Here is a 23033-nt window from a genome sequence, read left to right as displayed (position 1 = left end):
GTGTTTGCAGGATCGTGCCCTTAATTTATATTAATTTTTTTGTAAAGTAGTTCATAAAGACAATCTGATTGTGCAGCAGAATGACAGTTTGCCTTTATACAGTTTTTGGAGGGGGAGGGGTTTGAATGTGGTATATACGTGAATTTTTTTACTTTGCACTTTTCTCATATGTTATCTTACCTTCCTGTGTTGTTTTTTGTTTATCCCACGTCCTGAAACACAGTATTTTCAGGAAGAAGCGAGGTTGGCACAGGAGTTGTATTACAATGTGCTGTGAGTGCAAGAAAAATAAATAGAAATGTAGATGATGGTTGCATGCTTCTAATCTTATCTGTATTTTCTTCTTTGTGATAAATGATACTTAAATAAATCTTTTACGAAATGTTTACCAGTAGCCTTGACTGGCCTGCCTTTTTTCCTTTTTTTTTAAAAAAATTACTTTATTTGAAGTGCTTCAGTGTACTGCAGCTAATCCCATATACAGCTTAGCGAACCCTGATTTCCTACAGGGTGGTTTGGTGGTTGATCTGTGTTCACCAGTAGAAGCAAATCCTCCTTTGGGTGGAGAGCATGGATTCCCTTTAGTGTGTAAGCTTGTTTTGCAGCTTTTGTTGCAGTTTAAGTACTGTCTTCTGATTGCTACTCACGTAAGCTGGGAAGAGGGAATTGTACTCAGGTGCCCAGCCCTCTGGGCAAATTTGATGTCTGTTAAGCTCAGATGGTAAGAGCAGGACAGACACAAGTAGGGCTAAAAAGTATTTCCACTGGAGAATGTCCAAAGTTGCTGGACGTAAGCCACAGCTTCAGCCGTGTTCTTTAAAAAAAAAAAAAAAAAATCTTTCTACTCTTCCTTCTTTGTGGTTACAGATAAAAGCTATTTTAATGATCTGCTGATATAGCTGAAGAGAAACCGGCTTCCTACTACAGCAGATGAAAGGGATCTGTGATTAAACCAGGGGAAAGGATTAACACTACTGGAGCATGCAGGCTTTTGATTATTCTAGTCACCTGGAGTATGTACCTCCTCCTTGTCCCTTTGAAGTTTAAAAATGCCTTTGGTCATTACCAAATTTCAGCCATAGGTGCCTTAGTTTTCTTGTTACCAAGCTGCCATCTGTGAGAGCACCTTACGCTGTATCTGTATGTGAACGTCCTGTGCTGCTGTCCTGCAGCCTGCATTTCGTTACCCTGTGCATGCAGGTGTCTAAACTGCACCCAGTTTCTGCGTTCTTATGGGTCTGGGGAATCTGTAGGTGCTTGCAGACTGCTAAAATGCGGTCAATTTTAGTTTCTGCAGGAAAACTGAAAGGATCTGTGATTTTAGGTTGGAAAAGATCTTCTAAATCATCAAGCCCAACTGTCAACCTCACCTACCGAGTCCCACCGCTAAACCATTTCCCTCGGGGCTTTGTCCACACATCTTATATAACTCCAGGGATGGAGGCTCCAACGCTTCCTTGGACAGCCTGTTCCCTTGTGTGACCGCTCTCTCTGAGAAGAAATTCATCCTAATAACTACTCTAAGCCTCCCCTGGTACAACTTGAGACTGTGTCCTATTACTTGTCACCTGAGAAAAGAGACCAACACCTTCCTTGCTCCCATCTCCTTTCCCGTAGTTAGGCATATATGAAACTAAACTGGTCTAAGAATCACACAGCTGAACCTTTTATGTATTGCACAGGCTCCCAATATCAATAACCTCTCAATATTGATCCCAGTGTATGTATTGTGGCGTGGATGCATCACCGCTGGGGAGAGTCAGTGTGTGTTACAGAACGAAGCCAAAAATTTCCTCCTTTGTTAGCTTTGTCCCCTGTGAATGGACACTGAAGGGCCTTGGAGGGGCTGGACGGGGACGGAGAACTTGAGGCTGGGGGTTGCAGCCCCACGGGTTGCAGGTGTGATGGTGACTTCTCCTAGAGTGCTGCCAAGATGGCACTTGCTGGAGGGAATTGGTGAGCTGTGAGGGTGTGGTGGCTTGTTCCTGTTCTGCATTGGAGCTTCTTGTTCCCAGCTCAGTTAAAGGAGGAAAGGGCTGGCAGCTCAGTATGGGCATGTTCTGAGCGGGTTTGTGCCCTAAGCCATATTTCTTAGTGCTAGAAGGAATCGCCTCACATTGTGCCAGGGGAGGTTCAGGTTGGAAATGAGGAGACATTCCTGCTCAGAAAGAGCAGTCAGGCACTGGGAGGGGTTGCCCAGGGAGGTGGTGGAGTCACCATCCCTGGGGGTGTTCAAGGGAAGGTTGGACTTGGTGCTTAGGGACGTGGCTTAGTGGGTGACATTGGTGGTAGGGGGATGGTTGGCCCAGATGGTCTTGGAGGTGTTTTCCAACCTTAACGATTCGGTGGTTCTGCCAAACCTTGCTCAGCTTCCCACAGAAAACGGTAGGACTTAGGCAGCCAGGGACAGCGTAACCTGGTTTAGGACTGCGAACAAAGGCATCTTTGTGTGCCTCGTTGTGAGCTTTCTCTCCTGTTCTTTGCAAATTCTGCCTTGGGAACACTCGAGCCCCACAGCGTGAAGTTAGCAGACCCGTGCCAGATTTCAGCGGCGGGCACACGGGTCCCTTTCCATCTGCACCCTCTCCTCCCTGCTGGCAAGGCCGGTGCCCTTCCCTTCCCTTCCCTTCCCTTCCCTTCCCTTCCCTTCCCTTCCCTTCCCTTCCCTTCCCTTCCCTTCCCTTCCCTTCCCTTCCCTTCCCTTCCCTTCCCTTCCCTTCCCTTCCCTTCCCTCACGCCCCATTCGAGGCGGGGGCAGCCGCCTCCCCCCGGCTTTAAATGCGTGGCGGCAGGGCGGGCAGGGCAGGCAGGGGAGCACGATGCGGCGGCCTCTCGGCATCCTGGGCTGCTGCCCGCTGCTCCTGCTCCTCCTGCTGCTCCTGCAGCCCGGGGCACGGAGCGTCCCGCACCGCCTCCGCCGGCAGCCGCTGGGCAGCGGCTTCTCCGGGAGCCACGGCGCGGCAGGTACCGGCCCTGCTACCCCCCGGCCGGAGCTGCCTCCTCTGCTGGGGGCTGCCCTGCCCCAGGGATGATGCCTGGAGCTCGCTGGCTGCCTGCTTTGCTCGCTGCTACCCGGCCTCTCCGGGTGCTGCCTGCCCTGGCTGCTCTTTGGGATTTTTTCCCTGCTTGCTTTTGCAAAGGGGGACTGGAAAGGTGTGTGCTGGGGACGTCTTGCTGGAGCTGCAGAGGTCCAAGGGTGTGCTTGTAGGCAGAAGTGGCAACCACTTGGACGGGCTGACCTCCAGAGGTCCCTTCCAACCCGGGTCATTCTGTGATTCCCTTCCCTTCCCTTCCCTTCCCTTCCCTTCCCTTCCCTTCCCTTCCCTTCCCTTCCCTTCCCTTCCCTTCCCTTCCCTTCCCTTCCCTTCCCTTCCCTTCCCTTCCCTTCCCTTCCCTTCCCTTCCCTTCCCCTCTTTTCTCCCTATCCACCTGTTTAATTTTCAAACCATCTCTATTTCAGACTCATAGCAACACTAGGCTCCTGAAAAGTTTTGTTCCCTAATCTAAAAAAGATAATTTTTCTACACTTTCTTTAGGATGAACATTGTGCATCTTTTTTCTTTCATCTCTTCAGATACATGTGCATGTACAAATATTTCCTCATATTCCTCCAAGCTTCACAAGAGGCACAAAGCCATTCTTCTCAATGCTTATGCAAACTCTGAGCTATGGGATGCATGTAGAATTATGTATAATGTACCTGGATGGGATCTTAGATCCTTGCAGTCCACTTTTCTGTCCCAAAGCAAAATCAGCTCTATTGCTGTGCTTCATGGTTGAAGTAAGATGTACACTTGCAAAAAAGAAAAAAGTTCTTTAACATATTGGAAAACAAGCTTTGTTTTCATCTCTGCTTTTAAGAGACTTCTGAAGAAAATGTCTTTTTTTTTTTTTTTAATTATTTTTTTTTTCTTAAAGCTGGAATGGAATAATAAGTCATCCTGATTGTAGCTGGGAGATGTGTATCAGGCTCCAAAAGTTACTCTTCATGAAGGATATTCAAGCTGACTGAACACTTTTTGCTAGGCAATAATACTTGAGCAGGAGCATCTTCTTTGTAGGAACACTCTGCTTTTGGGCAGTCTGTTTTTTCTTAAACCAGTAGTATAAATCCATACTTGATGATAGAAACTAAGTTCATGGTTGCATCAAGGTCAAGCTCCCAGGACAGAGAGCGTTGAGCTTTGGTTGCCTGCTGCTGCTGTCTCAATTCTTCTAAGTTTTCCTTGCAGAGATGCTTGTTCTCACTCTGAGCTATGGCTTTTCTGTTCAGTCTAGATTTCTATGCCAGTGAGAAACTTTAGAAGCTACAAATGTGTGTGTAAATGTTCATTCTGACATGTAAAATTGCTTCATGAATAATAACTTCTACATATAATAACTGCTATAGAAGCTTTAACGCAGTAACAACTGCTTAAGAAGCATTTATCACAGCATGGCCTGCATCATGTTCCTGTTGGTCTTTATTTCTTCTTGTTGTGTACTTTGGATTGTGAATTACAAGCAAGAAATAATTTCCAGTCGTCGATCTGCTATATTGTTAACAGCTACTGCTAACAAATATTGTTAACATCTGTTCGCTATGCAATCTGTCCCATTGTTTTACTGCTTTATTTCTGTTCTCATAAAAATGAATTCAAGCTTTATCTGTAAGAAGAAGAAGTAAGTTAATTTACATATCATTAAAACATTTCTGTGTAGGCTGCTACATGCGAACTACAACCCCTTGCTTCAAGGATAGTCGGGCATTATCCTGTGGGCTCAATGTGACAATCTTTAAATGCTTAATAGTGCTCAGTCATGTACTACTTGTCAAAAGGACTACTTAAGAATTTCTATTGAGTTGCCCCTATAATTTTAAGACTCTTCCTAGAGAATGAAGGGTGTCTGTTTTTATCTGGTGGAGGTAGTTTGCCATCACAGTCCCGTGCAGATGACTGATGTGCTTTCCTTCCCTCCTGACAGACTCTGCCTGCAAGAACCGGCCCCTAGACCTTGTCTTCATCATAGACAGCTCCCGTAGTGTCCGACCTGAAGAGTTTGAGAAAGTGAAAGTCTTTCTATCAAAAATGATCGACACTCTGGACGTTGGTGAAAGAACAACCCGCGTGGCAGTCATGAATTACGCCAGCACTGTCAAGGTAGAGTTTCCCCTCCGGACCTACTTTGATAAAGCCTCAATGAAGGAGGCCATCTCTCACATTCAGCCTTTGTCTGCTGGCACAATGACTGGCCTTGCCATCCAAACTGCCATGGATGAAGTCTTCACCGAGGAGATGGGTACCCGGCCAGCAAGCTTCAATATCCCCAAGGTGGTCATTGTCGTGACAGATGGACGGCCGCAAGACCAGGTTCAAGACGTGGCAGCGAGCGCCCGGGCAGCTGGCATTGAGATCTACGCTGTTGGGGTAGATCGTGCCGACATGCAGTCCCTGAGGGTGATGGCCAGCGAGCCACTGGATGAACACGTCTTTTATGTGGAGACCTATGGTGTGATTGAAAAGCTGACATCCAAGTTCAGAGAGACTTTCTGCGGTAAGGTGGTCAGTCCAAGACGGTAGTGTAATTTGGCTCCTTTTGGCTCCAACTGTGGTTCCACTCCCTAAGAAAGAAGTTTTTATTTCGAGAAGTGTTATGTATTGCATTTACATATTTCCATTGCCATCGGTTGGGCAAACAAGTCAACCCTTTTATTCAGTGGAGGCCGAGTAATCGCCTTTCACTTTGAATAGTAACCTCACCGTGCAAGGAACAGGACCAATTTCAGGGGATGTTCTTGTGTAGTTGGCATGATTTAGCGCATGAGAAGGCACTGCAGCCTGGCTGGGATTCATCTACGTCCTGTTACTGACATGCTGAGGGCCCACGCTGGAGCTGTGCAGGCTGCTCATTTCTGTTCCCGTCTGGATAGGAAGGAAGGAGGGTGGAAGTGTGGTTCTGAAGAGCTCCTCATAGGTTCAGAGTACAAAAATCAGGTGAACTGCCGCACTAGCTTGAGAAATTTGATGTAGGACAAATTATGTGTTCTCTAAGGATGAGCTTTCACTGGGCAGGTGTTCCTGGGCCTTTTTGGTGTGCCGGATTTCCACCTTTCCCTGTTCCTATGCCACTTGATTTTTGACAGCTGCTTCAGCAGCTCCTGGGGGCTGGGCCAAATTAGCTTTGCTCTTTGAGGGCTGGATGTGTGTATGGTTTGAACTCCACTACAATGCTAGGCCAGCGTGGGTTGTCATTGTCATTGGCAAAAATCTATGGTGTACCTGGAGAATTGAGGTTTGCCCATAAACAGCTATGCCACAGCCCTACCCACAAAGAAACAATGAATTTTTGACAATTAAAGGAACTCATATTAAGTAGATTTTTCCAGTAAAATTCTAAGGAAATGCCTTGTAAAATAACTCTCTGGCAAGTAAAATCATGTGTAAAGAACGTTGTGAGAGAATTCAAGTAGCAGCCATTGCCTCAGGAACTTGGCTGGCAAGAATGTGTTACTTCGTTATTTCAGAGCCTTGCTAAAAATTACCACCGTACCTTTTGAATACATTTAGAGTGAATAGACTTCTTTCTCTAGGTATGAAATAAATGTGTAGGACCATCTGTAGGCAGGACACTTTGCCCAATAATTAACATAGGAAATGCTTGAGGTCTGGCTTGACATCATGTTGTGTTGCTGGTGTGACCACATCCTCTTTCTGGTAGCTGGAAGCGGGTACAAGCTCCCACCTACCTGGACAGGTATGCAGGTATGAGTGCTGTGAAAATAGCGTTTATTTTCCACCAATGTTCTAGTGAAAGCGAGTCCTTTCATAGCACCAAAGAAAAATCTCTTGTTCTGAAATGTAATACTACTGTTTATTGTGATGAGGCATAGGAATTATTCTCCCGTTAAGCTGGAGGATATACCAAAGAGAGCTCACACTTACATATTTCCAGTGTAACTCTGAGTATCCTATATGCAGTTAGCCAGAATCTGTAGGATTCATGAACAAAAACGGGGTAAAGGCCACGCTTTTTCAAAAGGCTCTTACAAACCAAACGAATCTGAGACAGTCTTGTTATATAGTGTGGGTAAACCAAGTCTTTTCCAGCTCTGAACTGCTTTTTGGACAGACAGAAATCTGGACTCACCAGTGACAATTAGGATGTTCTTTGCGTTGGCCAAGCCAAACAAGTTTGTTTGTGGGGTGAACTGAAAACAGGAAAACTAATGTTCAGGGGCAAAATAGTTGGCTAAGATCAGGTCCTTGATGCATTGAGAGCATCATTCAGTGTGCGACCATCCTGGAGACGGAAAATCTTAGCCTTGAATTGGTGTCAAAGTCAGTGGAAGCTTGCCTTTCCTACCACAAAAATCTGACCAGTTGAATCTGAGCTTCTCAGTTTGCTTGAAAATATCACCCGCAGATTTTGTTCATAAATCATTCATACGAATTTTCTTATTCCCAAGAATATAACAGAATGAAAAGACCCTGGCTTGGTTTCAGATTTTTTTTCCAATAGATGAGACACACTTTCTGTCTTACAAGGGGATATCTAAATCTTCCACACTTTAGAAAACAAGAAACGTTGCCTCACATTCAGAAATCATGAGAACATTCAAGAACTCTTGTTCGTCATTTCTTATCTCACCACTACTGCTTTTAAGTTGATTTTACCATTATGCCAGATCCACATTGCAGCTATTCATCTCAGTAGTATCTCAGGTAATAACTCAACAGGCTTGTCTCTTCATTTTTCTTTTCCTCTTTGATTCCATCTTCCTTTTCATTCCCATTTATGCCTTCTCCCATTTTTTCAGCTTTCCCTCCATCTTCCCTTCCCCTTTTAATCTCACCTAAATTTAGTCATTTAAAAATCATCTAAGTTTAAGTGAGTATCCAGGTTTCCTTTACAGGCACAGAAGCATCATATCCAAAGCTAAATACACTTGAGAAAAACTGGACAGAGGTTAATTAATTAGGTGGTCAGACCTGTGAATGAAAAGACTGTCAGCACATGTAGCTCATTGCAGAGACAGCCCAGTGTTATCACAGGCATTTTGTCTGCTCTGTCACAACAGCAAACATATCCAGCTGCCATCCATCATGCTGCTTTTCATATCACTGTTTTCTCATTCCAATGAGATAACCTTACTGTCTGCTGGGGAATTAGCCAGTCTGCTCAAATTTCATCTCATTTTGTAGCACACAGTTTCATTTTCTCTAAGCCTTGGGCATTATTTCTGTATTGTCTTTCAGCCAGGAGGTTGCCGTGCCTGTAAAGCTGCCTTACTGTAGGCTTCCCTCCATATCCTCTTTTGGACATGACTTTTTAAACCTGATGGAGCAAGGCAGCTGCAGCTCTCACATGCCCATCTTGCACTGCCTGGGTTCCTCGGTGGTGGATCCACCTGGACCAGAGTTCCACAAACATTCTTTCTATCCTTAAGCCTGTTATCCTAGTGCCTCTGAGTTGTTTTTCTGTTGCTCCTCGTCTTGATGCTCTTTCTGTTGTAATTTAGTTTATTTTATTGTGCCGTCACATTTCATTTTACATGAGAGGCTTTTTACAGTACAGCAGGAATTCATAAATCAGCTTGTATGCCAGTAAGCAAAGTTTAGTAAGTTAAACCAAGTCTTTTTCATTACCTTCCCATTTCCAACATAATGGTCCTAAATGCTTAAAATCTCTCCCTGTCTCCCTGCTTTTGCAGATCAATCTTGTCTTTCTGCCCCCTCAGATGTAGAGCTATTTTGGGGTCATTTATGACCTCTTTCTTCTGGCTACCAAATGATGCAAAAGATGACTGCAACTTCTGTGATAGTGACACAGTACTGAAATTCCCTACTAATCCAGCAGACAGTGCTAGATGTGAAGTACTTTTGTAAGAGTAAATTATTAATGAATGTTTCTTTCCTTTGGGATGACTGAAATGCTTTTTCTGTAAACGCCCTCTGTAGCTGCGAATACATGTGCGCTTGGGACCCATGACTGTGAGCAGGTCTGCGTGAGTAACGGTGGATCCTACCTTTGCGATTGCTTTGAAGGCTACACGCTGAATCCAGATAAGAGAACTTGCTCAGGTATTACTCCTTTAGTAAATTAAATTAAATCAGAAAACAAAAATAAATCTCTTTTTAATAACACAGTCGGATTTCAGAAGCTACTTTTGTACTTCTGTTGAAACAGCAAACGTCTGAATCCCTTTCAATAATAAATCTAATAATAAATAATAAATAAATATGTCTTCTGCAAGCAATGGTGAGAAGTAGTTTGATTGCCTCACCATCCTTTTTATTATGCCTGCAGAACCATTCATTAGGGTCAGATGCCAAAACAAAGTCTTCAGATGTGGACACCATATAGATATTTTCTCCTACCATTTACTCTAATTCCTTCAATTACTCTTGCCATTTCTGAGCTGATTCCAAATGGAAATGCATTTGAAAATGTTCCTCTCGCATGCATTTTGCAGTTGTGGATGTGTGTGCACCTGGGAAACATGAATGTGATCAGATCTGCGTGAGCAACAACGGGTCCTATGTCTGTGAATGCTATGAAGGCTACACCCTAAACCCAGATAAAAAGACTTGCTCAGGTAAGAATTAAAGGCTACTTTAATATATGAAACTTATGGAGGCATGGACATATTTTCCAAGTTATCTTCATGGCTTCTAGTTGAAAGACTGCTTGCAGATATCGACTCTTAAAATGAGAATTCACCTGTAGCCTTTCCCCTTGGTTCGAATACCAATAAAATTGTACTTTTATTTAAATGTCTTGAGTTAAAATAAATTGACAAATAAATAAATTGCCATTGACCTACCATTTTATGATTTTCATGGTACTTCATAAATATAGTCCCTGGGAGAGAAGAAACCTAAGCCAGAGATGCCCACCAGCACTGTGTCTCCACTGGAGACCGAGTGCCACTGGTCCATAGAGAACTTAAAACCTGATTATTTTTCCACATCCCTTCCATCTCCCCTGTCAAAACTCAGTGGTTTTGTTTGCTTGATGTTTTGTTTTGTTTTGTTTTACAACTTGCTGCTTCTGTTTCTAAGCTATGCAGGGCTCCACAATACAGCAACCCCAGCCTTTCACCATAAGCACTTTCATCCTTTCCTTCTCCTTGAATTGTCATTCTGAAAAGTTAGCTTATTATAAAAACTTTTTCCCCATATATTTTTTTTTCTGGAGTTGCTCCTTTAAATCCAGAAGTTTTGAGCAGCACCAGCCTTGAAGTAGCTATTTTGTACCTGGTAAGAGCCTCTCTCCCTTGGAGAACACATAAGCACACCTCTCACTGAAGTTTTCATACCTCTTATTTCTGAAGAAAGAACATAACCTCCCAGTGTTTCTGCTTCGTTTTTGGCACTGTTGTTGTTCTAACTAGGTTTCATATCTCCTTGCCATTTAACAGTACTTGTACATGACCTCCCTAGCTTTTTGTGCTGGCCTTCAGATGAGAGTATGAATTTGGGTTCATTATGCTTCCTGCTAATATTGCACGAAACAACAACATGGCAGGTTATTGCCCATCTCCGTGCGGTGCTTTAGCTTCAGCCTGTGTGGGGTTATTCAAGGCAGCCAGAATTGCAGATGGAAATCAGCCTGTGCGAGACGTGGTGTAGTGATGTCCTGGAGTCCAGATATCCGCCTCCTGCATTAAATGCTCAGTAACCGAATTCAGCTGTCTGCAGCATAATATGATAATGTAGTAAGACGCTAGTTGGATCCTATTTTGAATCCTAATTAAATTGTGTTTATAAATGTTGAAGTATTTAAAGTACTTGAGTGTCAGTGAGAGATTAATTGGTTTCTTCTCTAAAACATGGTCCTCCACAGCCATGGACTTGTGTGCATCTGGGAGGCATGACTGTGCACAAGTCTGTCGGAGAACGGATGGATCCTACAGCTGTGACTGCTTTGAAGGATTCACTCTGAATCCAGATAAGAAGACTTGCTCAGGTAGGACCTGGTCAAGGAAATACAGTGTTCAGCTAACATCAAATAACTCTTCGAAGTCGGGTCTATTTATGTTACTTTTCTAATAAGTTATGCAAGAGTTTGTAAGACTCCTGAAAGCACAGTGCAACTTCAGGTTTTCTTCACGTTTCCAGTAATAATTTGAGACTTGTGACTCTTCAACAGCTGTGTGAAGCGTGTAATTGCTGTAATTAAAATGCCACTTGGCATTTCCCTGGGGACTTCGCAATATTTTCACTCTCAAGGGGCACGAATTGCCTTATCCACCTGAGAGAGGAGAAGGATAATATATTTGGTGGGGATATGTCACATGCACTACCTGTCTCAGGAAGCTCTTCAGCAAATAAGCATAACGAAGATGTGGGAATGAGAGGAAGAAGAGCAGGGGCTGTACTGGAGGACAGACTACAACCTGTGTAATCACACCATGAGTGTAATCACTCTTCCTGATGGATGTGTTTGGAACTTAAAAAATACTCCGGCTTTACAGCTCTAGAGGCTGGAGAGAAATGTTCTTTCCCAGTGCTGGTCTCTTGTGGAGAAACAGAAGCATTGACATGGTTGGTACATAAGGATGTATATATAAATATATGGTACATATGGCTTAATATGTATTCTGTATCATTTTCACTTGATTAGCATTTGAAGTTCACCCTTCATTTCCTTGTATGTCTCACTGATGATTTATTTATATAAAACCCTTTTTTCCACTTTCATCATAATCCCTTTCCTTACTATATTTTGCGTGACAAACCCAGGCTTCCAATTCCAGGAAATTCCTACGCAAATCCCTCCAATTAATTCACAGTTCTTGCATCTCAAAGAGGCAAAAACGTTTTCTTGATATTTCTTCCTGCCTAGTTTTGGAGCTGATTTTGTAAATCAGTTCCTAAGATTAACTCTCAGTTGGTATTACATAGAGACTGTAAACATCTGTGAAGGAATGTGAATTCAGTGAGGCATCCCTTTTGTGAGTCCAGTCCTCAATCTCCTTTCATAGCAATGATCATCCCCCTGCATACTCAAATTTCAGATTATGTCTCCAATATGCTTTTTTTTTTTTTTTTCTGTCGACTCTCATTTTGCACTAGGCTGCTTGTGATTTCTCAACTACCTCCAGGTCTCTGTGATATAACAAAAATAGCATAAATCCAAGAGGGGCTCTTTTCTTTCTTGTTTACTTGCTTCTTTCTTCCTTTTTCTATTTCTTTATTTCTCTCCTTTCTTTCTTCAGTTGTTTTTGCCTTACAGGACCTCCTTACTGCATAAATATCCTAATATAGGAACTCCTCAACTTGCTTTTTTGGAGTTGATGTGTTAAATTTGGCAGAAAACCTCTGCCTCACACATAAAGTGCCCACTTTGTAACTGGCAGTGGGTGCCACCTCTTTCTTTTTTTTTTTTAGCAGCTATGTATACTCTTCTGTTTATGGTCTTTTCACTCCATAAAACAGTGTCTTATCCAACTCCATCAGAGCTGAAAAAATGCCAAATGCTCTCTTAAAACCCAGATATTTGTTCTCTGAAATTCCTTTGGATAATTATTTTGTAACTGGGTCACTGCTAGTTCAGTTCCTTCTGCAATCTGTTACAACACAAAAAAAGCGTTGCTGCAGTTCCAAAAAATCATACGAACTTCGTGATGTTGACAGACAGATAAGAACACACTCTGTATACCTTACTGCAGCTAATAGCGTGCTGATGTGCAATGAGAACGTCCTGGTTTGAATCCAGATGGGAACTACTGATGCCAAATAAACAGTCTGAAGTGTGGGTATTGGTTAATATTCTTCTCCAATGCCTTTCTTAGCTGCCGACATGTGTGCACCTGGCAGGCATGACTGTGAGCAGGTCTGTGTTAGAGATGATCTCTTCTATACCTGTGACTGCTACCAGGGCTACACCCTGAACCCAGACAAGAAGACATGCTCAAGTAAGTCCAGATTGCTGCCCCCTGTTCCCCCATGCCCCCCCCCACCCTCCCCAACCAAGCAGATGTATTGAAATCACTCTCATTATCAGGTTAATGTACTTGTATCTATTTAAGAAACTTATATGTGCATTTAAGCATTATAAGACAGTTTTGTGTCACTCTGCCTTTTCCTCTTCGAGCATCATTGTAGAGCTTACAGATATGGTTTAGTGAGGACTGTTAGTGTTAGGTCAGAGGTTGGACTCGATGATCTTGAGGTCTCTTCCAACCTAGAAATTCTGTGATTCTGTGATCATGTAGGTACATCAGGTACTTCATGTGCACCAGTGCCATTAACTATCTAGCATTTGCTCCTTCCTAATCACCCTGTCGTGAAGGCCTTCACTGTATTTCACTAAGTGCAATTATGCAACACTCAGCAAACCCAGAACCGAGAAATAATTGAAGAGACAAGAGCTGGGGTTAGTCACACAGTCACACACTTTGCAGTGCTGTGGAAACTGCATGCCATCATGCAGGAGACAGCCTGAGGCAATGTCCTCCCTCCAGGCTGAATTTCGTTTCGCTGTTTGTTTCTTTAGCTTCTCAGTTGCCTTACCTTATGCTAAAAATGCTATTATTTTAAAAGCCTTCCTTTCCTGCCCAGCATCCTCAATGTAAAGCTACCGTGTACTGGAAGCCTTTCCTAGCATATCTTTGGAGGTGAGCTGGTGCTTCACAACTGGTTAGGTTAGAGAGCTGTGGTCAGCATCACAGGCTGTAAAAGTAAGGACCGAGAGAGACCCCAGTAAAACAACTGGTTTTAGGTCACTGCCCCAAGGCAACATCAGTTACACATCTCAGCAGCAGCTGGTGAGAGTTCCTGCAGTATAAGTTCCCAGCATGGAAAAGTACTGCCATTGGGAAACATTTTAAAAGGTTTTAATGTTTTTGGATAACTGCTTCGCCAAAATGCATTTTGTAGGAATCGATGTGTGCGCACCAGGAACCCATGACTGTGAGCAGGTCTGTGTGAGTAACGAGGGATCGTACACCTGTGACTGCTACGAAGGCTTTACCTTAAACCCAGACGAGAAAACATGCTCAAGTAATGGTTTAATATTTTTATTCTGAACATGTTTATTGAAGTACTTCTCTTTAATGTGTTAAATCCTTTCAATCTCCATGAGAAACTTTTTGTCAACTCACTAACTCCCTAAAAGTATAATCCCTTTTCATTCTTTTCTATTTCCAATAATGTTTTGAGCTAGTTTGATCCTTCTTTAGTTATAGCACTTACTGTATTTAAAACTGCACTTGACTCTTACCTATCACCACACATTTAAGGACTTCATTGTATTTTTTTTTTTAATCTGTTATAATCTGCATTTCCTTATGACACATGAGTAACTAGGAGTACTGGCAAGGTTGGGTTTTGGGGCATCTGTCTCTGAGGCATAGGACTCAATTGTGTACCAACATAAAGAGGAGAGTGGGGGCTGGAAGGGAACACAACTGGTGTCAGAAGAACTGCAATGCTAGAGCCCATGCTCTTTTCCACTCCTCCAATTGCATGGGCTATAATGGTATTGTCGTGGTTCTGCTTGAGTGGGCAGCCGAGCTCCACCACAGCCGCTCTCTCACTCCCCCTCCTCAAAGAGGAATGGGGAGAAAATATGTGAAAAGAGCTCAAGGGTTGAGATAAGGACGAGAAAATCACGCAATAATTATTGTAACGGGCAAAACAGACTCAGCATAAGAAGATAGTAAGATTTATTGCTCATTACTAACAAGCTAGAGAAGTGAGAAACAAAGGAAAGAAACCAAAAGCACCTTCCCCCCCATCCACCCTCTTCCACCTCCTCCCCCCGAGCGGCGCAGGGGAACGGGGGAATGGGGGTTATGGTCAGTCTACAGCACTTCTCTGCCACTCCTTCTCAATCACTCTTGTCTCCTGTGCTGTGGGGTCCCACCCACAGGATGCAGTCCTTGATGAACTGATCCGGAGTGGGCTTCCCACAGGCAGCAGCTCTTCCAGAACTGCTCCAGATATGGGTCCGTACCACGGGGTCCATCCCTCGGGAGAAAACTGCTCCAACCTGGCTCCCCTACAGGCAGCAGCTCCTGCCAGGTCACCTGCTCCTGCGTGGGCTCCTCTCCACGGGCTACAGGTCCGGCCCGGAACCTGCTCCGGCAGGGGTCTTCCACAGGCGGCAGCCTCTGTCGGTGCAGGGCCACCTGCTCCACCGTGGTCTCCTCCACGGGCTGCATCGTGGAACCCTGCTCCACCGTGGTACTCCATGGGCTGCAGGGGGACATCCTGCTTCACCATGGTCCTCACCACAGGCCGCAGGGGACTTCTGCTCCGGCGCCTGGAGCACCTCTCCCCCTCGTTCTACACTGACCTTGGCACCTGCAAGGCCGTTTCTCACTCCCTTCACTCTCCCGGCTGCTGTGTGGCGCAGCGTTTTTTTCCCTGTCTTAAATATGCTCTCAGAGAGGTGCAAAACAACATCGCTTATTGGCTCAGCTCTGGAAAACAATGGAGTCCTTCCCAAACATGGGGCAGCTTCTAGATCTTTCTCACAGAAACCACCCCTACAGCCCCCTGCTACCAAAACGTTGCCACGTAAACCCACTACAGGTATAAACTATTTGCAGAGCCTCTGCAGCACTTGATACTTAAGGTAGGTTGGAAAGGACATAAGAGGTATCTTGTCTGATCTACTACTGCTTGGAGCAGGAATGATCTGACATTACATGAAGTTGCCCTGTGTAAAAACAATGTGTAAAAAGAGACATTTTATATAATGTCTATTATATAGCTAATAAGGATGTAGCTAAACACCATCTACCAAAACAGTAATTTGTGTAGGTCTGGACTTAAACATAAATACAGTGTAAAAAAACAACTAGCATGTTTTGTGTGACTCGTTGGGCATCCCAGTAGCAGTGGAATTGCCCAAGATTTTGCATATCAAATACTGGAAGACTCTAAATTTCACAGAAGCTCTGCAGAAGACTTCAGGATACCCTTGGACAGTTGCCGTATGTAAAAGTAATTCGGTTAACGCAGACATAATTCAAGGAGGATCAGTATCTGTCACTGGAGAATTTAAATGCAAACATGCAAACTTCACTGGCAGTCAGTTGGAAACCAACCACGTTGGTGTGATATTTTGAACTGGCCTTCCTCCAGCTGAATCTTGAACAGCTCTTCTTTGTACATCGGCCATAAAGCCGGCAGGATGTTTCAAAATAGGGAGCTGAACAAATACAGGTTCAGTGGAATCAAGAAGACACCAGTTTCTGTGGTGAAATTTGCAAATGAATTTTTGCACTGCTTGAAATGAATCTGTTCATAGATTATTTTTTTTTCAGTGAAACACTGAATGGACAAACTTTCAGTCATTTTCTGAAGCAGTCATCAGTTTCCATGCAAAATGGAAATATCAGTGGCATGATAAATAAAGAGAGAAACAAAAATAATTAAGAAAAAAAATATAAACTATCTCCAGGTATAGTATTTCTATTGTTTTACTGTTAAAATGGTCTCATAATTTGTTTAGTGATTGAAAAAAAAAAATGAAAAAATTACAATTCAATAATCTTCTGCCAGTGCCCTTGCAAGCAATGTTAAAAACGTGTATAAGGAAACAGCAATTACATGCAAATTATCTCTTTTTGAAAGGGTATTTCATAATTGTAGATCTTTTAAAGAGGTGCTGCCTTTGGAAGCTTAGTATTCTGGCCTCAGATGTACATGGTAATCTCACTATTAGCAGTGCTTCAGTAGTTGTTGGTATTATTTGTTCTTAACCTGAAGCAACTGGTGCAGCTTATATATTTCCTTTATGGAGTAGGTGAAGTTAACTTGCCTTTCACAGAGATAAGAATTCACAGTCATTAGCTGATGCTTGACGTGTCATTATGCCACTATCAAATTTTCACATCTCTGAGCCCTTTGTTTATGAACATCCCTGTTTTTGTGGTGGATTATGGAGAAAAAAGAATTCTTGAGGACAGCTGAGGCCCTGGTCCTTGGTAAACCTGCAAGTCTGAGGGCAAGAAGCAGAAACAGATTAATTGGAATCACTGCAAAGGATAGCAATGTTTGCTTCCTCTTCCCTAAGAGGCTGATTACTTCTCTTCCATACTGACTCCTCCATTAATATCGCTGTGCTTTCCTACTAGATTTTAAATTCATTTGAACCCCTTTGACCATTGTTGTTCCCTCCATATATATTGATGTGACATTGGATGGACTCATGTCCACACCTCCTGATGAATGAGGAACGATACTCCCTGTGCATGTATATTGCCACTGTTATAAACCAAGAGTACTTGGGAGGTGAAACACATTGATGACACAGCTGAAACTCTACTGTTTACTATTTAAAATGAATGTTTGTTTTAAAATGAATGTACGTGTTCCTGTTATTTTGCATTATTTACAAAGTGGTAAAAGTGCTTGTCCTCCTCCTGGAGATAGGACACATATGCCTCCAGCTACATGCTGGTCCCCATCTCTGCCACCTTTCCCTCCCAACTGCCCTGGGCTGCAGTCCCACAGCCTGGTTTCAGCTCCCCTTGCAGAATCTTGCATTTTCTTGGCTTTTAAATATTTTCCTAAGTATTCTAAATGCTGTTTTCTCTCTTAGGAGCCTCAACAAGCAGTCTTGTAACAACTGAGGAGGCCTGTAAGTGTGAAGCCATAGCGGCACTGCAGGACTCGGTCACTTCACGCCTCCAAGCTCTGTCCACAAAACATATCCTTTTTCTTATGTGTTCAGCTCTTCACTGGAGGTAGCTGCTTTGATACAAGCTGGGGGGGGGGGGGGAACACGCTTCTCAACAGAAAGTATTTTCTTGGTGATTTTATTAACATCAGGGAGTGAAATTTTGCATGTTGCCAATACTGTTACGTTTTCATATTTCCTTTTCATATCAAGGTACAGATAAGATGCACATCCTCACGTCACCAGGATAATATGTGTTACATCGAAAATCAAACATTGCTCTATTTGTAATTCTTTCAGAGGACGTTTACAGCACATGCTCACTTCTGAGCTCTGCTATTAGTAGTCTGTGTATGTCCCCAAATTTTCGGACACCTTCACAAGCAGCAATGACAGTCATCTGACCAGCTGTGGTCGGGGTTCCAACTCCACAGGCAGGCAGGGTCCCAAATAGTTTTCATGCAAGTTCTCTTGTGCGAAAAACTGCTAGCCTATTACTACCCAGCTGCTGGGATATATCAGGCAGATATCAGGCAGAGTGGGAGGGCTGCGGGGCAGGGTGCTGAATGTGGGGTACTGGGCGAGCATCCAGGCTGGAGCGCATCCCAGGCGTGGGCTGCAGGGTTCACTGGCTTCATTCATTGCACAGCGGCAGCACGGAGAAATGTAGCTGGCCCCCGGATTAGACATTTCACAAACATGTGGGAGGAAAAATAAAAGTGGTGAATTCTGTGGTGTGGTAGCAAACCTGAATGCTGCAATAAATGTCCTCAGCTGGAATGAGAAGAACTAATAACTGGATGTTGGACAAGCTGTGATTCAGCATCAGGCACAATTTTTAAAAGTGATAGTGGTTGATCACGGTGACCGTTTACCAAGGGTTGGGGTAGGTTTTCGGTGCTGGAAATTTTTGAGACTACATGCTTTTCTTCTGTGAAAGGTGCTCTTGTTCAAATAGGAATTAATGTAGGGGAGTATTAGGTCTGTGGTTGTCATCCTGATCCCTGGGGCTACAAAATCAAGGAAGGGGGCTATTTCAGATTAATCAAAGCGGGAGACTACTAAGTTTTGTATATTAACTCATCATTTATACAGATAAACGGCTTCTTCAGTTCACCAAGTTTTCTGAAAGCCATATGAAGTCTTCTACCAAATACACAACTTTCCCAGTTCTTGAACAAATTCAAAGTTATTTTTATATGTCTAAGTGTAAATCCCTCTCTTTGTAGGGTCCCTTGAATTCACTTTATCTGCCTGGGAAGGGTGAAGGCGAGAATCTAATTTTCCTTGGATCATACATCATTCCAGGGAGTCTAAGTAATTAAAACTGAGTGCCAAGTTAATTAACCCTGTAATGTCATCTTGGTAATAGCACAATATCTATCTCAAAAGAACAGACTATCTCTCTGCCCCAAAGCACTAATGTTAAATGAGATGGTGGTAGTTTCAAGTTAGCAATACAATCATTACAAAAAATTGATGCTTTCTTTCAAAGTCCTTCTTTGCTGAGCAATTTGTATCCCTAGCTTCCTTTTGAACCAAACTGGAAAAAGCAGCATCACTCGCTACTCCTTAGCTCTGAATGTCACTCGCTCTAACTTCTTATAAGAAATTGGGGTTGTAGAGAAAATTTGGGAAGTTAACAAACCCTAACCTCTCTCTAAAATGTTTTGAAAGTTCTAGTTCAAGCATGCATTGATCTCATTTAGAATCTGATTTTCTGTGTAAAATGCAGTAATGAGAAACATAAATAAACCAAACCTCATAGCCACCTATTGTGTTGCCCTTAACTAGATGACCACTAGACGAAGTGTCTGAGAAGCTGCAAGCATATCAAGAGAGACAGCAGGTTGTCTGAGCTACCATTCTACTTAGATAGATCCCCAAATGATCTTCCAGAAGCAATTATTTTTTATTGTGTTCAGCAAGCTTTAATTTGTTGCACAGCTTACAGAACAGCATTTGGTTTGTTATTATTGACAAGTGTCAAGAAGACTTCGGGAAGACAACCGTCTTGAAAATATGCCCTGAGGATCTTCATGTACGGTCACTTTGTAACCATAAAGCTACCTATACCTGCTGTGCTTCAGTCTGTACTGCCAGTAGTACAGCAGGTACCGTCATTCTGCAGTAACTGCATTTTTATTCTCTGATTTAAAAGTAAATACAGGAAAGAAAGGAATGGAAAAGTATTCACATCATATAAAACTGTGAAATGGCTAGGCAGAGTAAAAATTGTGCCTCTGGCATTTGTCCATTAAAATGGAAAGTACTTCGTGGTCTTGTAACTTATTTTAATAAAATAAAGTATGATCAGCAGACTGATGTTCTTTTTTTAAAAAAATATATACAACTTAAAGTATGTGTGTTATGAAATAAACAGTTTAACAAAGGCAAGGAAACAAAACCTCAAAGATAGAAGAGGCACAAATGGAAGAAATCTGCATAATTAAACAGGACACTGTTCTTGAGTCACACAGTTGGAAAAAGAACAGTTTGATTTTGAAACCTACAACTCCTTGTTATTGTTGATAAGAGGGTTAATAGTTATTTCAAAGTTGTTCTACACTTGGAAGGATGAAATACACGCTGCAGTTTAAGGTTTTTATCCTGCAAGATTTACTTACGTTAGCAATCAGTCATTCCTCTTGTCATTCCACAGACTTTCCTGGTGCCAGCTGGGCTTGCAGAAGCTGACAATTTACAAGTTTCACTGTTAAATGAAATCCATTTATTTAGCACACTTGCATGTGTAATCATGCAACTAAATCACAATCACAATTTTGTACGTAATCATACAAAATAAATTACATGAAATATTAAATCAGTAGATGGTATGCCAAGGACATATTGTAACAACATTTGCGCTTGTGTCATACCCTGCAGGTTGTACATACAAACTATTTCAAGGAAAATCAGGCAGGAATTCACTTAGAGAGCACATACAATTATGAATGAATTATGCTGACATGGAGGTTCTCCTAGTTAATGCCTATTTTGTGGTATGTCTCCACTGATACTCATTTGTTGCCGTTCAATTACAGTCAGCATGGGACAACCTAGCTGTGCTATAGATGCTTCCTCAAAGAGCTGTACATGCATATTTTTTTCTGTAACTTGTGGAGTTTTATATCCAGCACTTTACTTTGCTTATTTTCATGTCCTCGGCTGGAACACGGGTATTATATAAGGATTTATAAGACCAGAAGTATGCCTTGGCCTCCGTAATTGGTAAGTATAAACAAGTTATAAATCTAATGCAAGACTTTTCCACTTCTTGGCAACTGGGATTGTATTACATTAGTCCCATTTACACTAGGGCTGGTTGTCAAATGAGATGTATAATTTTACATGATTGTGGAAAATTGTCCTGGGGGCCAGATCTGCCTTAAAAGAGCTGGACAGGCTTTGTTTCACGTGCTAGTATTCATAATGTCATTCTACCTTGCAGATGATAGTATTTAACATTCAATTCCTCTGAGCAAGTATCTTGTCTTACTTTGTGAGCACCAGACAAAATTCCAAGGTGATACAAGCATATTTTTTTAAGAACATAAGAGCACGTCCTATTAAGTGAATTTGTAATACTATTTTATTTTAAATATAGATGTATTCATTTTATGGATGAGTATTTATACTGTTTCACTTACTGAGGCAATAGAACTTGACTAATGCAAAGAACTGTTATAAACAAGGACTAAACATCTTTTGGATGATATTTTAAAATTATTTTTATTCTGCTTAAAACATTTTTGAACTTAACTCTAGCCATCATATTCAGCTTTAAGATACTTTTAGGAGCTCAGCCTGATTTGTTTCATAGTTCTCTTACTTATATGCCTCTAAATTGGCAGTAGTTAAAAAATTGGACGGTCAGTGCCTGAAGGTATATAAACATGTAAAAATGTACCTTCAATAAAATTATTTGATGATACCCAATGGATGGTTCTATTTCTTTACATTTTCAGATAGCCTCTCAGATGATGGGTATGGCAGCAAACTTGACAATATGCACGTGTGTGAACCTGGCTTCATCAAGATCCTCCTTTATGGATGGCATTGAACATTGCTTATATTTCAGTGTTTGCATTGTGGATAATTGCAATGTGAAGTACTTAGCCACTGTGAAACAGGGTGATACCCTGGAGATGTGGCATTTGTACTGCATGAAGCTGGTGAGTGTTTAGAGCGGGATGCCGAAGAGGTTGCCTGGGCTCACCTTTTCTGTCCATCACAAGACAGCTTCAGCATGAAAATGTTTCATTTCACAGACAGGTCCCATCTAACTTGCCTTCTGGCCGCACTGCTGAGGAGCCTGGAACCCTGGAGCAGCATGGGCCTGGGCCTGATCCCACACCCTCTGCACTGCTCCGTGTTGTGTATGGGCCCAGCACAACAAAGGGTCTCCTTTACCCCCTCTAACCCACTGAGTACATGTACTAGCCCATGGAACTGCCCATTACAATAAATTAAGTGGTAAATTCAGTTGTGGGTGCATGGCAGTGACTGCGAGGGAGCAAAATGTCATGCAACATGCACTGCCAGCCATCGTTTACTTCAACCAGTGGTGAAGCTTGGGCTAATTCTGGGGTTGGGGTAATCCTCAGCATGTACTGCTGTAAATTATGGCTTTAAACTTTTAAAATAAAATCATGGCTTTAAAAATAATGGTTTTAAACTAGAAGAGGGTAGGTTTAGATTAGATATAAGGAATAGAAATGAGGGTGGTGAGGCATTGGAACAGGTTGCCCAGAGAGGCTGTGGATGACCCATCCCTGGAGGTGTTCAAGGCCAGGCTGGATGGGGCTTTTAGCAACCTTTGGTGGGAGGTGTCCCTGCCCATGGCAGGGGCTGGAGTTTGATGGGCTCTAAGGTCCCGCACAACCCAAACCATTCTGTGATTTTAGGGCCCCTTGCTACAAGAAGAACATTGAGGTGCTCGAGCGAGCCCATAGAAGGGCAACAAAGCTGGTGAGGGGCCTGGAGAACAAGTCCTACGAGGAGCGGCTGGGGGAGCTGGGCTTGTTCAGCCTGGAGAAGAGGAGGCTCAGGGGCAACCTTATCACACTCTACAGGTACCTTTAAAGGAGGCTGTAGCGAGGTGGGGGTTGGTCTGTTCTCCCATGTGCCTGGTGACAGAACAAGGGGGAATGGGCTAAAGTTGCGCCAGGGGAGTTTCAGGTTGGATATTAGGAAGAACTTCTTTACTGAAATGGTTGTTAGACATTGGAATGGGCTGCCCAGGGAAGCGGTGGAGTCACCATCCCTGGAGGTCTTTAAAAGACGTTTAGATGTAGAGCTTAGTGATATGGTTTAGTGGAGGACTGTTAGCATTAGGTCAGAGGTTGGGCTCGGTTATCTTTGGGGTCTATTCCAACCCAGATGATTCTGTGATTCTGTCAAACAATACCAAA

General features: G+C 42.9%; 1 protein-coding gene across 1 annotated transcript; it reads left to right on the top strand.

The window, feature by feature from the left end:
* The first annotated feature begins 2819 nt into the window (after nucleotides 1–2819).
* Nucleotides 2820–19893, top strand: MATN3 (matrilin 3). The gene is made up of 9 exons (XM_032184499.1): nucleotides 2820–2964; nucleotides 4966–5535; nucleotides 8940–9062; nucleotides 9455–9577; nucleotides 10828–10950; nucleotides 12779–12901; nucleotides 13866–13988; nucleotides 17542–17649; nucleotides 19422–19893. Exons 1-9 carry the CDS (start codon nucleotides 2820–2822, stop codon nucleotides 19475–19477), a joined length of 1494 nt encoding a protein of 497 aa, XP_032040390.1. The 3' UTR covers nucleotides 19478–19893.
* Nucleotides 19894–23033: the final 3140 nt, after the last annotated feature.

This window comes from Aythya fuligula, chromosome 3 (genome assembly GCF_009819795.1).
Source record: "Aythya fuligula isolate bAytFul2 chromosome 3, bAytFul2.pri, whole genome shotgun sequence".
NCBI classification, from domain to species: Eukaryota; Metazoa; Chordata; class Aves; order Anseriformes; family Anatidae; genus Aythya; species Aythya fuligula.
This window is presented reverse-complemented; position numbering and strand designations above follow the sequence as displayed.